The sequence below is a fragment of the Melanaphis sacchari genome, unplaced genomic scaffold, assembly GCF_002803265.2.
Source record: "Melanaphis sacchari strain LSU unplaced genomic scaffold, SCAv2.0 Contig0_pilon_pilon, whole genome shotgun sequence".
In the NCBI taxonomy this organism is placed as follows: domain Eukaryota; kingdom Metazoa; phylum Arthropoda; class Insecta; order Hemiptera; family Aphididae; genus Melanaphis; species Melanaphis sacchari.
In genome coordinates, this window is record NW_020270366.1 from 25,886,789 (window position 1) to 25,903,720 (window position 16,932).

General features: G+C 25.2%; 1 protein-coding gene across 2 annotated transcripts; it reads left to right on the forward strand.

The window, feature by feature from the left end:
* Positions 1 to 6,308: 6,308 nt before the first annotated feature.
* Positions 6,309 to 12,774, forward strand: LOC112592056. Of its 2 annotated transcripts, none has more exons than XM_025336041.1 (3): positions 6,309 to 6,624; positions 9,748 to 10,223; positions 12,497 to 12,774. In XM_025336041.1, the coding sequence occupies exons 1-3, from the start codon at positions 6,610 to 6,612 to the stop codon at positions 12,648 to 12,650; spliced, it is 645 nt and encodes a 214-aa protein (XP_025191826.1). In that variant the 5' UTR covers positions 6,309 to 6,609; the 3' UTR covers positions 12,651 to 12,774. The 2 variants fall into 2 exon arrangements, with proteins under 2 accessions (XP_025191826.1, XP_025191817.1); XM_025336032.1 differs by having other exon boundaries at positions 6,310 to 6,624; positions 9,748 to 10,265.
* The last annotated feature ends 4,158 nt before the right edge of the window (positions 12,775 to 16,932 follow it).

Genomic DNA, 16,932 nt, shown 5'->3' on the forward strand with positions numbered 1-16,932 from the left:
ATAATATATATGTATTTTAAACATAAAGACTAACCTCTAATTGAATGTCAATAACTAATAACCATTGCTTCGGTTTAATTAAAATAAAATATTTTTTGTAAAAAAAATACGTATTAAGATAACTACAAGTATTCAGCTTCTAATAAAAGTATTTTCCTTAGTAGTTTAAATATTGAATAGAACTTTATTGATAAAGCTCTGAATAAATAATTGCTCAACTACCTTATTCCTATTATTATTTTTATTATGTATTATCAATTATTATGCTAATCTAATATATACAATTTTTTTTAAACAATTACAATTAAGGGAAAATCGTAAATGCAAAGATCTATTTTGCTGTAGTAAATGTGTAGTAGACTTATATTGACATTACTAGCCGATTTTGTCAAAATTAAAAAAAAAATGGAATGAATGTAGTACCATAGTAAAAACAATATGTAAAACAAATTGTTTCATACACTTGTTGAAGACAACATATTTATGCTTTTTATTTTTTATATTCAAAAATTCTTATAATATTAACTGTTAATAATTACCATAATTTACCTATTATTTTTTTATGTTTACATTATAAAATTAATTAAGCAAATCAAAGGTTTAACATTCCTTAATGTAAGACTTAGGTAAAAATTATGATATTTTAACTAGAAACGTAAATATTTTGCCTATTTAATCTTTTTAAGGCATTTTTAATATAAAGTTTATATTCAAAATTATCCTGCTGTACTTACCTGTATAAAAATTTTCATTTGTAGTACCTAGAATTAAAATTGGTGGAAATCGGCAAAGTCAAGGTTTTATAGTTTATTGGTATCTAAAGCTATATTATTACGTCTTTAAGACGTATATACTGGAAAAGATAAATGACCATAATTTATATTTGTTTAAAAATAATAAATATACTTGATAACTCAATATCTAAAATGCATAATTTAACACTATAACAGGAAAAAACGAATTTAAGACCATATTTCTTTCATTATCACTTGTAATATTCTTGTTTTTGATGCAACATTCGAGGATCTAATATTAATAAAAACCCATAAACTAATATTAGCTTACCTGACAATAGAAGACGGCCATAACAGATTTGTTGAATCACTTATATCATCCAATATAGCTATAATATAAAGGTATAATATCACTTCAAAGTTTCAAAATTTTTAAACATATCGACCTTAAAACCAAATTTAAAATTCTTAACAAATTTTTTATTACCTATTTAGGAATAACATTAAACTGAGTTCCGCAAATATTCGAGTTAAGTCCCTTTTTTTAATTGTAATTATAACTGTAATCATAATTTGCTTATTGTATAATAATGTATACAGATTATAAATATTCTTTTAATAAATAAAAAAAAAATTATAAATAGTCAATTAATTAAAAAATATTGAAAATAATAATAAATAAAGGTACTTTTTATCCAGAGAATAATTTTTTATCGACAGTTAAAAAAAAATACTAAAAAAATTGAATATTTGTCATACAAGTACTTATAAATATTTCAAAAAGTTAAAATTTTATCATAATATAGGTATTGAAAATAATAATTTGAAAATTTCAAGTACATACTTATCTTATTATTTTTGAAAATATAACGAAATATTAAAAATTGTTTGAGAAGATATAATTATTTTATGGGTGAATATTTAAACATACACTCCATTGTTTACTCGTAATAATTTAATAATTAAGTAAGTATTAACTAATTGTGTGTCACCGGCTATATAGGTAGTTATGAGTTATGACATTTTATCTATATGGACTTAATTCAAAGATATTAAGATAATAAGCTAGCTGAACTCAATTTAATATCACCGAACCACTCAACACCAGAGCGGTATTCACTTGTCCACCTATATAATTGAATATTTAGCTTGCTTAATATCACGTTTGTATTTATAAAAATTAAACTATGACAAATCGCGTTATATTTTATTTTAGTTAAATTTTTTTTACAATCTAAATAATGATGATTAATGAGTATAATAATGAAAGGAAAAATGAAACTTTATAACGATATTAACATTATATACATGCCAATTAGTAGATACATAATATTATAATTTATAATTACTAAACTACTATATTATTTGACCAATATTATAAGTAGATATAGTATACATATTATAACGTAGCATATTATTTTTTAAATCCAAAAAAGTTGTTTTTTAACTACATAGAAATATCTATTTTTAAAACTGCAAACACCATATTTGAAGTGTCTGGGTATATAGATTTTTACGTATAAACCAATTTAACTGCTGTACGTGACTTCTTGACATGAGTCATGAATAACGATGAACAATAGCAGTTTGCGAATTCTATGTACGTCTAAATTTACCTCCCAGTGTGACAGTGTAACAGAGAGGAAACAATGAAATTAATAATAAATATCAAATATTCATTATTAATAAATATAAGGTAGTAATACATTACGTTTAATATATAATTAATTAAACGAAAATTTAGTTATATATAATTCTAGTTTTTACAAGGTACTTGTTTTTTTTTTTTGTATTATAATTAATGAAAGTTCTAAAAATGGGAATTTAATAATTTAAAAGAACTTAGAAAATGCAATAACGCTCAAAATAATACACTAAAAATTAATAATATGTAATTATGACGATAATTCAATATTAAGAAAGTATCCATTATCCAAACAAAATCTTACAAATTTAATATGCATAGTTAAAGATATACATATCAACAGTGGTGTAACTAAGACGGATCAAAGGTGCAGGCGCACCCAGGACCATTCGTCTAGAATTTAGAGCAGCGTTTTTCAAATAATGGGTCACGACCCTCTACTGGACCATGAAAATATAACACTGAGTCACAGAAATAATAAAATTCTCATATTAAATTTTGAACTTTTTAGTAAAAATATTTGCAAGGAATTTACAACATAAATATTAATTATTGAGATTATCAACTAGACTTTATAAAAAATCCATCTATAAATCTATAAAATATTTATAAATTTACTCAGACACATTTAAGGAAAACGGCCATTAATAAATTTTTGGTTATCTTCTCATCAACAGTACCCAGTTTTAGCAGAACAAGCAATAAAATTTCTTATGCCTTTTGTCACTACCTATACTCGTAAGTGTAAAACAGGAAATTTTCAACACTCGTGTTCCTGAAGAATAAATACAAAAATCGGTTGGAAATCGAACCTGACTTAAGAAAAAAATTAACGTCCTTTCCAGCAAACTTGGAGTTTCAAGTTAAAAATAAACAGCTTCATACTTTTCACTAATAGAAGTCAACTAATATAATTAGTTTAACTATATTATAATTATTATATTGTTGTTACAAATTAACGATTCAATTGTATTATAAAATTGTATGTGGACATTCAAATGTGTTTTATTTCGCCTTTTTTTTTACATAATGATCACAATGATAAATGTAAAATATTTTGGTGGATCACAAAGGGCAAAAATATTAATTACCCGGCCGGCTCAAACAAGAGTTTGGGAAACGCTGCTCTGGAGGCCCGAAGTAATACAATGTTTTTCATTTATAATAAACTATTAAACTATTAATTTTGTTTTTAACAATTCAAAATCATTTAATAATTTTTAATTAATAAAACATGCAATAATATTTTCAAAGAATTTATAAAATAATTTTAGTAAAATTAATGCATTCCCCTCAGAAACCTATATAATGCCTGAATGAGGAAGGGGCGTTGAAAATTTCACTCCCAAAGCTAAATTTTTAAGTTACACCATTGACATTATTTTGTATATTGGTTTGATGATGTTACATTTAGTTTACTCAAGTTACGTGATCACAAAACTATATTAAGTATCAATTTTACTAGTTGAATGGAACTTCACAGCATAAAAATTGAAGATTAAATAGTATAATTGTTTGTATTAATAGAATAGTACTCGTGTATTTGATGTATTATAATTCTGTTAAGTTTTTAAGTTTACAAATGAAATATCGTAAAAATATTCTGAAAAATTCTATTTAAACCAAAAATTCCAAAAAGTTAAAAAAACGCAAAACAAAATTTGGTACATACATTGGTAATTATTCATTAGATATTTAGATTTGTAGAAAAATAACATTGTAGTAACTATAAAAAAAAAATGAATTAGATAAAGTGCTAGTAATTACTATTTTTTGGTATACAATAATAAGTAAGTAGATACTAAGTAGGTACCTAAACATAATACTGTAATAACAATAGAAAATGTTAGTATTATAATAGTAAGTAACCTATATATTTAATATTATTAGTTAAGTAGTGTGTTCACTGTTCACGCTTAAAAACTGAGTACCTACAATTGCATACAAAAACCATGAATTGTTGATATCAGTACTTTTTTATTCATACATCACACATACTATCACTACCAAATTCCTTGCAATCATGTTAACTCTAATTAAACATAACAACTGTTCCCGATCTTTTTAGTTGTATGGACTACCAATTTTGTGAAATGAGGCCTTGCCTATACTAACTTATTATATATATATAGGTAATGGGAAGCTCTTATTCAAAAACAGAAGTTATTGTATCACTGATACTCTTTAAATCAGTGATATTGAATTTGAATTGAGTCCAGCTTATCATCTTAATATCTTTGAATTGAGTCCATACAGAAAAAAATGTCATATCTACCTATATAGCTGGTGACACACAATTAGTTAATACTTACTTAATTATTGTATTATTACGATTGAAAAATGGAATATATGTTTAGATATTCATCCATAAAATAATTATTTCTCCTCAAACAATTTTTAATATTTCGTTATATTTCCAAAAATAATAAAATAAGTGTGTACTTAAAAATTCCAAATTATTATTTTCAATACCTATATTATGATAAAATTTTAACTCTTATCTGTATTATTAGTTAAACGATTTTTAATTCGTATTCGAAGTAAAAAATTGAAATTTACAAAGATATTAATGTATGATTTGATACTAAAATCAATTAGAAATTGGTATCTAGTTCCTATTATATATTAATCATAATAAATGTTTGCTATATTATTAATTATTCTAGACCATATTATAAATACTTATCGTTTCTTTTTTTTTTTTTAAAGTTTCCATTTCATTGTTCTACATTAGTTATATGTAAAAAAAAAAAAGAAAAAAAACTAAAAAAACTTAAATAATTTGTGTTTCACATGCGCAATAACTTGTTTTTCAAAAGTTACATAATCAGTAAAATGAGTAATTATTTATAATTAATGTATATATATATATATATAATTAATATAACTTCAGTTAACTATTTGGGGATATGCAGTTACTAATTTGTGTGTTGTACACTTGAACCATAGTTTGTGTTTAAATAATATGTTTGCCTCTAAATTTTGTTCCTGTTCATAAACAGCCTTGATATTGAAAACTTTTCATGATAATCAAGAACAAAATTAGTACTGGGTGAACAACAGATGACCAATATAAGTATAAGAATTAAGATTATAGTGTTATATAATAAATTGGTGATCGGTTTAATGCATGAGGTCATTGCTTAACAAGAATGACTATTATTGACTAGAATATTAATTTTTGTCAGGAAGACATGGTTTTAAAAATATTCATTAAATTTAATTATTACCTATAAATAAAGTAATACATCTCATGAAAAATGAACCGAAAAAAGGTAGAAAAGAGTTTTAATGTTAGAACTAATCCCTAGAACTATAATATCCACAAAACATAATTTGGTCAACTATCGAAATATTATTTAAAATTTCTCATAGTTACTTTAAATTTTATATTAGACTGAACATTTTATCAGTACCTATTATAAAATATGATAATTTATAAATATATATGTAGATATAAAAAAAAAACTGGATATTTTTAAGCTTTAAAGTCGAGTGAAATGACACTTATAAAGTTATAAATAAATATTGTAATTTGCAATAGACCATTTAATATATTTATATTTATATTTTATATAGTCAATCAACATTTTAGTTTGACTAATTTGCATTAATTAATTTTATCATGTAAATGAATTACTTATGTAAACTTACATTGCTCAATGCTGTTAATAACTTGCTTCCATTTCATGTCATTGTTGGAAAAATATAATAATGATAAATAAATAAGTATAATAATAACATACTAACTCAATACTCATAAAGTCGTAAACATTATGTAAAGTTATCGTAAAATATTGAAAAAAAACAAGACGGCATTGAAACCCGGATCGGATATTATTATATTAAAGAGTCATACGAAGAGAGAGAAAGATAATCAAGTATACTTACAGTTTGCCTGGAAAATGTTTACCTGCGTTTCAAGGTTTCATTGTAACGAAAAATGTCTGTCATCACACAGCCACCATTCATTGCATTGGACACCGAAAAGCCAAACCGTGTAATGTGCGACAAATCGATATTATATAATTTTTTTCTTTCAGAAAATTTGTTGTGATTTAATCGAGAGCATCCGTTTATATTAGTGTGCGAAAACATTACGCCAATATAGATAACCGTTCAAGGTCCTCCTTTTATAGGGTTTGGGTACCTATACCAAAGTGAGACGTTCGTCTTGCAGTTCAGTTCGTTCAAAAATTCAGACATCAAAGCACATATTGAAACAGAAAAATGAATATTTTTATAGTAAGTCTATGGTTACAATAAGATAATAATAATAATAATTAATAATTGTTAACTATTTCATTGTCATTCAATTCAGATAATTTAGTTTAAAACGTAGATAAAATAATTAAGTAATATACTTATAATATTATGTTGTATTTATATTAAATTTTTTTAAATTATTTTACTATTTCGGGTATTCACTAACATCAAATTGGTAATAAATAAGAATATTATACATGTTAATTGTTTATATTTAAATATTTAATACATAACAATAAATTTTCTTTCATATGAACATGAAAACTATCCATTTGCTTCATTTTTTAAAAACCGTTAAAATAGGAATGTTAAACGATTGCATATTTCTATTTTATTATTTCTTATATTTTTTTAAATAAAAGTACATTCCTTTCAATTTGAATTGAATAAAGAAAACAACAGTTTGTCTTTTTAAATGGCATATTATTATTTTAGTCAATATCTAAATTTAAAAACAAATATTTTAATTGTAATAAAAAAAAAAAAAATGTTTACATTTCAAAATTTATTGAATTTTGTTATTTAAATTTTAAATTAATCATATTAAATAATTTAATAATTAGTTATAATATTAATTTTCTCATTTCTGGTTTATAAAGTGTACACATTTTTACTTTTTGTTGAAGAGCACCTGCTTATGAAGTATAGGGCATTGCAGGATAACCACATAAGCTTTGAATCTAATGTAGTTTAGTTAGATTTAAATATGCTAATCTAATTCAAATTTGGTATGAAAAAATAATGTACCATAAAAATATACAATATTTATAAATCCAAAAGTTCAATTTTATTAAAACAAATTTTATTAAATTTGACCATTATATTAATATCACTGTACAGCAGTACTATGATAACACTAATAAGTTTATGAATGTGTTGAATTATTTTTTTGTTTGATTATTGAATTAATAAAATTGCTGACACACTCTAATACAATTACTGGGATAAATTTATAGTTAGTGATTTATTATGATCTTTATTTGTATATTTTTATGAAATTTAAATTAAAAAATATATCATTGTGTATTTAATAAATAAATATAATAATTTTCAATTTACATTAATAGAATTAAAAGCTAATAATACATGTTTATAAATAAATTATATTATATTATTTCAGTTTAAGACGTTTAAGTAGATAAATGTTACTATTAGTCACTTATATCTATAGTTGAAGTTGATGTCCTTCGCTAAAAAAGCGCGTAAGAAGATAAATTGGACTTTGTCGTTAAAAAACTATTAATTATAATAAAACTGGTCATTTTCCATATTTGCAAATATTTCGAGGTTTGACAATTTATTTTACATTTATATATGTTGACCAGCTACTAGTAGTTGCAGAGGTCATACCTATACATATTTAAGATAAAATTTAATTCATCGAACAATTTTATCAATTATTTATGTTATATTTTGCTTTACTTCTATAGGCTGATAGGTATCGATGTATCTTACAAAGTTAAACTGTAGCAAGTACCTATCTTCCAATATAGTATGTATAATATATTATTGCAATTAGAAATAATAAAAATAAAAAATAATTAAAATTTCTAAACGTAACGTATGAATTGATAAATATCAAATATTTAATGTTCATGTTATTAAAATGCACGTTAATGTCCATTGTCATTTGTACATTATATACACAGATCACAGACAATATTCTACGAACCGTGAGTAATAAATATTACAGTCATGATGTAATTATAGGTATACAAAAATTAGAATTATATATCATTTACATATTTATTTAACTTTCGAGGACGCACAAAACTTTAAAAACACACTACCGTAAATATTTCACAAGTTAATTTTGTGGTGGGGTATAAATGAAGATTTATTTGAAAACATTTAAATCTTAAATTAGCTTATTATTGATACTACATTAGTTATAAATTATAATTATTATTTAATGTTTTTATTTTTAGTGGATATAGATAGGTATTATATTGTATTATATATTATATTATTATTGTAGCCTGTAGGCTCATTGAATATAACGAAAAACGTGTTTGATCACTTTTCTATATTACACTTATACGAAACCGTGTAAACATTTCGTTTCCTGATTGCCGAATAGTTGTGTTTTCTTGTCGCACCACTTCTCACACCACCACTTATATCGAAAATAGGTACACCACAGTGTTTCAATATTATCAATTAGGTAGGTAATATTAAATTAATATTGGTCTTCTTGTATCAGATTTTTTAGAGTATGGAGAATATTTTTTTTTAAGTTTTAAACAATAATTATTTTTGGCAAAAATATTTTTTCAATGCACCATAGTTCATAATATTGTATAATGTAGTTCCATGTGTAACTTTTATTCTAAACAAATTGATTTGTTGGAGTTCTAATAATTAATAAATTATATTTACTTTAGTTTTATACATATATTATTTAACAAATTCCAAAATTTCCGATTTCATATATTATAGCTAAGAATATAAATATCATGTGATCTTGAGTTTATTAAGTCTCACGATGTCGTACTTGAAAATAAGTTGTATCTTTTAGTTAATCTTGCTGACAGTTAACCAAACATGAACAATTTTGGAGGAAGGGGGGAGCTTAAGCTACCTAGTTATTAATTTATGTTCTATAACATGTTGACATTCATAACTATTCGATTTATTTTAATAATCATCATAATATATTTGATGCGTGTAAGATATAACATAAATATACATATTTTTATTTATACCTTTATTAAACACCGGAATATGTCAAATAATAAATTATGTTGTAAAATAATTGTTTTTTATCCTCAGTGGTATATATAAACATGAAATATAAATTATTACTTTTTAGTCTTTACTCATATCGGTATACGCACTTGCATAAATTAGTGCATACGTTTGTATTATAATTCTACGAAAAAAATATTTTTATAAATTTTCAGTATAAAAAATAAATCTTTGTTATAAGTCGAATATTTCTTTGAGGTGTCTAAACATATTCACCTTTTAAAAATATCCCTCTCCTACTATTTGCATTTTGCACCACTGCGTGCACGTAAAAGTCGTAAAACGTATAATATTTACTATATTATGTACTCGATCACAATAATAACAATACTATATATACGACGGTGTTTGCAGTGTTTGACGATTTTCGTTGCATCGGCCGTGCTAGTGGCCCACGATTGTCGGGCCGCACCTGCTGTGCCTTCGTTCACCGACGAGAAGGCAGACCATGAGAGCCTAGACGTCAACGAAGTGGGACCGGCCGGGGAGGACTGGAAGCTGTACAACCTGTTGACGAAGACCAAGTCGTACGATCCGTCGGACACCGAAAAAACCCAGGAACTACTGAAGGAGATCGAAGAGTATACGAGGCTGATCACGACCACGGACGCAGGGACGACCGACGTTCCAGCCGACGACTCTACGGAACCCCCAGCCGCGGACACGACGGACGTGAGCGAAACGGATCCCGCGTCGTCCGACTGGTTCGCCTCGACGTGGAGGAACATGAACAGGAACAACGACGGCGACGAAATGATGGGCAGGCAGCAACAAGACGACGGCAACGTGGAAGAAATCATCAGGAAGATTTCCAACGACTTGAAGAAACTGTACGTGAAAATCAAACAAGTGATTACGGTGGTGAAAAACTGGTATGCATTATGGAACGTAGCTAATACGGTGTTCGTCACGGTGGGCTAATTAATAATAACATATATTGACGTTAATATATACTTTTACACTGCAGTCTGCAATGACTGCAACAATAACAACTATAGAATAGTATGACACCTACTTACATGTCATTATTATAAGTGCCCGTGTATTAACATATTATATTAATATATAATATTATTATTATCGTCATTAAACGTTGGTGAACGATTGACATCAATATTTAAGGATAACGATTAAAAACGGTTAACGAATAAACGTCACCCTCTACCCTTTACTACAGTCCACACGGCTCTGCCGCTCGTCCGTGTAACTGCAGCATCGACACGTCTGTTTTTTCACTCGTAGGTATATTACATTATAATATTAACGCGGACGATGGTACACCAATATAGCCAGTAGCGCGTCCGGATATGTCCCGAGGGGGCCCATAATAATTGGACAATATGCGTGATACATACGTATTTCTATCTCTATATTATTATTATCATCACGATTTGCATTAGTAAGTTTTCGAGCACAATGTATCCCCCCCTACTATACGCACTTAAATAGCAGGTTACTTGCAACCACTGTTCGCCGATCATGTTTCGTCCGTCTACGGATTTTTACTCGTGTATGACGTTATACATTTTTTATGCCTACGCTGAGAAATACTGAGATAATATGCATTCCGACGTATTGTTGGAACGTTGTTTGTGCCCTGTTGACGGAGATGAACATATTGTTAAAAACTTGTAATTTTACATCATCCCACACGTTCTTACATTTCATAATCCATATTAACGATCGAACTGTGTATGGCATATTATAACAATGTATAATATCTAATAAATAATATTCGTGTTTAGAATTCAGATATCTTGTGCTACGTATGAATTTCCGTGTAAAAGTTGCGAAATGTTTAAAAAATGATATCGTCACATCAGTGTTATAGTCGTATATCTTCTACTCGCTGAATTGTTTTACTTGATTAATTATTGATTATGGACGTAAACTGGAAATAAAATTGATAAAATCATAAACAATAGCATCAGATAACATTAAACAGCTCTCATTAACCATAAAAATAAGTGTTAACTTAAAAAACTTATAGAAATTAAAATTTATTTGTTTTAGTAACCTAAATTAAATATAGTTTATCTACTTCAAACAAATTGTCTAATTATTTAGAAGTTTAATACTTAATACGCACTATCGACCAACTCACCAAATATATAAAAAAAATGTGAAATATTAAGCCATTGATTTAATAATAGGTAAATGACAATATTTAATTTTAAAATCAATGATTAAAATATTATAAAAAGTATACTATTTTCTAAAGAATTAAAATAAGTTGAAATATTTATAATTTTATGATTTATTTATTTACAATTGTTTTAACTAATTAGGTACATATGTATTTATATATTTTCATATCAATTTCTAATTGTATTCTAATAAAATGTTATTTATTTTCACTTAAGTTACTATACAAAAAATTGTTGTACTATTGTTTATTTTTCTTATTAAAAAAGTGAAGGTAATTATAACATTTATACGAAATAACATAGATACCTTTTAAACATAAGTTATTACTAATTACTAACTATAATTTATTTTAAAAATAGATATTATATAGGAAATTCAACCCTTAATATACCATGAATGCTTACAATAGTAACATATGTGGTACTCGGGATAGGTGTTTGTAACGTAAATTATGGTTATAAGTTATATCTCAATGACATAATTTTAATCTTCATTAGTCTACGTGTTGTTTTTATACTTCTTAATATTATACTTTTCATATTCCTTTAGAGCTTTCATTATCTCGGTTAAGCATTGCATATTTATTGTCTACTATCAATTATCTCAATTGCACACATTTTTAATAATTAAATTTAATTATTTTATACTTCACACTATTCTATTTTTGTAATTTTGTAATTTCTATTTTCATCAAAAATACTATATATACAATTTGTACTTATTGTTTATATCTGGCTTTTGTCTGTCAGATCATAAAAAAATAAATTTATTTTTCTTATTTTTGTGTTTTTGGAAGTAAAAAATTCTTGGTAACTTAAATTAAACTCCCAATCATAAAATTAATTTTTATTATTTTTATTTGTAATACTCGTAAATCATAACTAATCACATATTGTAATTCTATACTTCATTGGACTTATGTTTTAAAATTGTTATGATACAAAATTTTTTGCAGGGTCAACCACGCTAGAGGTTCAACAATTGAATATGATGGATACCCAATGTCTGCAAGTACTTCTGAATCGGATGGAGTATTTGTAATTGCTGATCCTCTAATTGGGGACATAGATAAATCTAATAAGTATACATTACCCATAAATGAGGATTAAGTTATAAATATTAATTTCCGATTAAACTTATATAACTTATTGAAATCACATATCAACCTCAAATTGGTAATTTAAATTATATTATTTAAGTTTATTTTTACTTAGTAAAATATTGTTCCTTTATTGTATGATTTATTTATTCTGTACTTGATCAAATTTTTCCAAAATATAAAATAAAATTATTATATAAATATATTTTTAATAAGCATGAACACTTACTATGACGATTTTTGAGTTTTACAGTTAACAACAGCTCAAAACACAATAATTGAAACATTTGCACGACTGCACGTTATATTATTATTTACCTTTTACTAATATTTAAATAAAGCATACATTACTATCTACCTACAAATTTTGTTAATGATGCACACAACTACACAAGCACTCTTCATATAAGTCACAAATCACAATTCACAATATTAAAATATATATTGGATTTTGTTACCTTACTACTCAATTAATACGAACACCTAACTTATCAGTTTTATAATTATGCTTTAGGCCCTTAAATACTTAGTTCATAGATATGTATGTGGATTATGGATATTTAATTATTGCATTTCACGTGATTTTGTAAATTCTATAAAATGATAATTATGTCAAATGTGAATTTTGTAACATAACTTCAGCAGGTATATAATTAACTGGCGACTTTCCACTATAGTTCTGTGTGTGTAGGTATATATACATAAAATATAGGATAAGAACGGAGACACTCGGGGAATGTTTATAAGCATAAAATTTTAAATTTCTAGACAATCAATTTTAATATTAAGTAGATTATAAATCCATTTTACATCAATACTTTTTCTTCTACATTAAATAGGGTGCATTTTTAAATAACTAAGAAATGTATCATGTTCAATTTCATTATTATTTCTTTTTTAAGAAATTAGAGTTAAAAAATGATGTTGTATAGATTCTATCTTATATTTATACCATTTAACAAGTACGTAGATCATATAATAGAACCATATTCTATTTTTCAAGATAGACATACAGATATGCAATAACAGAGTTTTTAAGTATATAATATTTTTAAATTCACTACGGGTTGTCTTAAAAATCAATAAATGTTTTATGTGGTAAAGATAAGCTTGAACATATTTTTAGAAATTAAAAAGAGATCAGTTATTTTATGAATTGATATTTTAATAGTGACGTATAATATATTAATTATTTAAAAAAAAAAAAACACTACATTTGCTGCAGTAAAAATTTAAAATGTTGGTTTATTTTTAAATGCTTATAATTTTATTAAAAAAAAAAAATTATTTAATACCAAGATAATATAATTTATATTATACAAAACGTATAGGTATAAGTTTATGAGACAGAGAAAACTACTATAATAACTACAGACAACGGATAATGGATAAGAAAGGTACCTATAGGCTATAGCTTTATATTATAATAATGTTATAATAATATTGTGAGATTTATTGTCTTGTTCTGTTACGTGCTGTGTAGGTACTGCAGTATCATAGTGATGTGGTTTTGTAGAAACATTTCGTTTTAATGTCATTTCTATTTGAATAGAATAAATACTTGTAAAAGTCAAAAAGGAAAAGAAAAGCTATAATTTGAAGGGTACACACATGTTGTATACAAAATGTGTACAAATCTCTACAATGGAAATATTGCAAAAAAAAAAAATTATAAATTGATAATATATACTCGTATTTTAATAACTTCATTGAACAAATGATAAAAAATACCAATTGATCATCATCGCCTTCCATGTCAAAATAAAATTCATATCACAAAAATTAAAAAATTCATTAAAAACACAAAGCTAAATTATCAAAATCTACGGTTGTACAGTTATTTTCAGAAGCTTTATCAAGGGTTTTTTAAAAAGTATTTTTAAAGAACTTTCCTCAAAAAAAAAAAAACCATTTATAATTAAAAAACTCAAGTTTTTCAAAAGTACCTGATGATTTAAAAGATTTAAAAATAGAAGGTATATATATATATATTGCATATTATAGGTACATGATTAATATTAATAAAATATAAATGTATCATGTATCATGGACACGTTTCAAACCACTGTCAATATGTGCGAGGTCACCGTCTCACTATCGTATTTTAAACAAATAATTTACTAAAAAAATATAACTATAATTAATTATAATTTATAATTATTTAACTACATTTAAAATTGAACATACCTATTTCTTGGTGCCGAGGAGTTATTTATATTTTTATGAAACCTTCGTGTGGATTGATGCGTTGAATCATTGATTATTGAATGGTCTATTCTACAATCAATGGTTAAATTAACAAACAACTAACAAGATGTTTTATTTTAAATTCAACCGTTCAATATTTTCCAACTGATTTTTCTTTCATTAACCATCGTAAAAATAATGTTTGAGGTCCAAAAAATAATTACTCTTAAACTTAGGGAATAAATCAACCTGTAAAAACGAACAATTATTTCTTCATTCATCAAACGCCTATTAAACATACTTTTGGTCAAATATTTTATTTTTTCACCGTATAGGAGGCATACGTTTAGAGTTTAGAAAGTCATTAGTGGTATTTTGATTAAAACTGTTTTTAGAAATACAGTCACGAAATTCGTCATTCATCACCCATTGGCTATTTTTCTGGAGCTGTCTTCAAGACAGTTACATTTACTATCATGTAAATTAGCTCATTTAACTAACAATTAATTTCCGAACTCTACAGATAAACTAATTGTTGTTTCACTGTCATTAACCTGAACAACCATTTTCTCCGTAATAATATCCATAGTATTATTAGTAGTATGCTGTTACTACTACAAAAAGTAGAAGAAGCTTTACTTTAAAAAAAATTAGTCAATTTGTGTGTTTGATCTAAAACATTTTGCAGATTATCATTTTTTAATTTGGCAATTTTTTTTTTTTTTGTGTTGTTCGCCACCTATTTTCTACTCATGAGTCATGTTCACAAATAAAAAAAAAAGATAATAAATATATCAAACAAATAATAATAAGTGAATAAGGCAACGTGAACAATTATTTATTGCTAGATTAGATTAGGTCGACAATAACAATTTCTATGAAATTCGACTAACTAAATATTCCCGAATTCTGATAGACAGTGATGATAAATTATAAAAATAGGAATCATGTTGGCTGTTGGAGTAAGCTATTGTCTATTATAGTACGTATTATATATAATATTTTACAATAATAGAAAACCTAAAAGGAACATGATTAATAAATATGTAAAAATGTATAACCTTGAGAAATTTGTAGTTGTAGACATGTGTGCTTATAATACACTTACTGCATAAGTGCCTGTATACTGCGTATAGTGCATATAAATGAAGTAATGTGGACTTGTGGTAATATTTTATGATAAAATAATAAAAGTGTATCGAACGATTTATTTGAGTGATTTGATTAATTAACAATTATATTTCGATAAAATATTAAAAAACTATTATTTTGATTATGAAATTCATTCAATTCTCTTATTAAAACAATCGAATTATTTGATAACTCTTATCACTTCAATGTACGACTGAAAAAATGTATTTAGTTCGATTTTGTGGACAAGACACGATTCCACACAATACACGTTATTTTTTTCATTTTTTTTTGTTATACAAAACTACAAAAGCTGTTCTTTATTTTACCCAAATTTAACTCGTTCCCCACATAAATATTGCCTTGACACTGCCAGTTATATAGGCAGTAAAATAAAAATGTAATATCATGATTATTTATTTTTAAATTTTGTTGCATTAAAAAAAAAAAAAATCCAATTGAGTAGTTAAAATAATATATAATCGGTTAATAAAATATGATAGTTTATTTCAATTTTATTGTTGTTTGTATAAACAACTAATTTAAAACAAAAATTTATAATAGTAGTTTTATTTGTATAATATAAAATATTATTACTATTACATAGATACTTATCTACTACCTAGGTATAACAAATAATGATAATTGTTGTTTCCAAATTCTATTGTATATTAAAAATTAAAACAAATTTGTTAAAATAATAAAATGAATAATTAGCAATTAAGTATATATTAGTATAAACTAATTGTGACTGTTGATATTAACAACGCTATTGTTGCATTTACAATATCGATGACCAAATTGTGACAAATACTGAATTCCGATTTCCAGTATTATACTTTAATTTATAACTAAAATACTAATAGTCGTAGGGTGATTAAATATTTTTTTAGGGGGAGGGGGCTAAGTTCCTCGAACCCTCAAAACGCGTCAATGACAATTCTATTATTATTTATTAATTAATATTAAGGCTA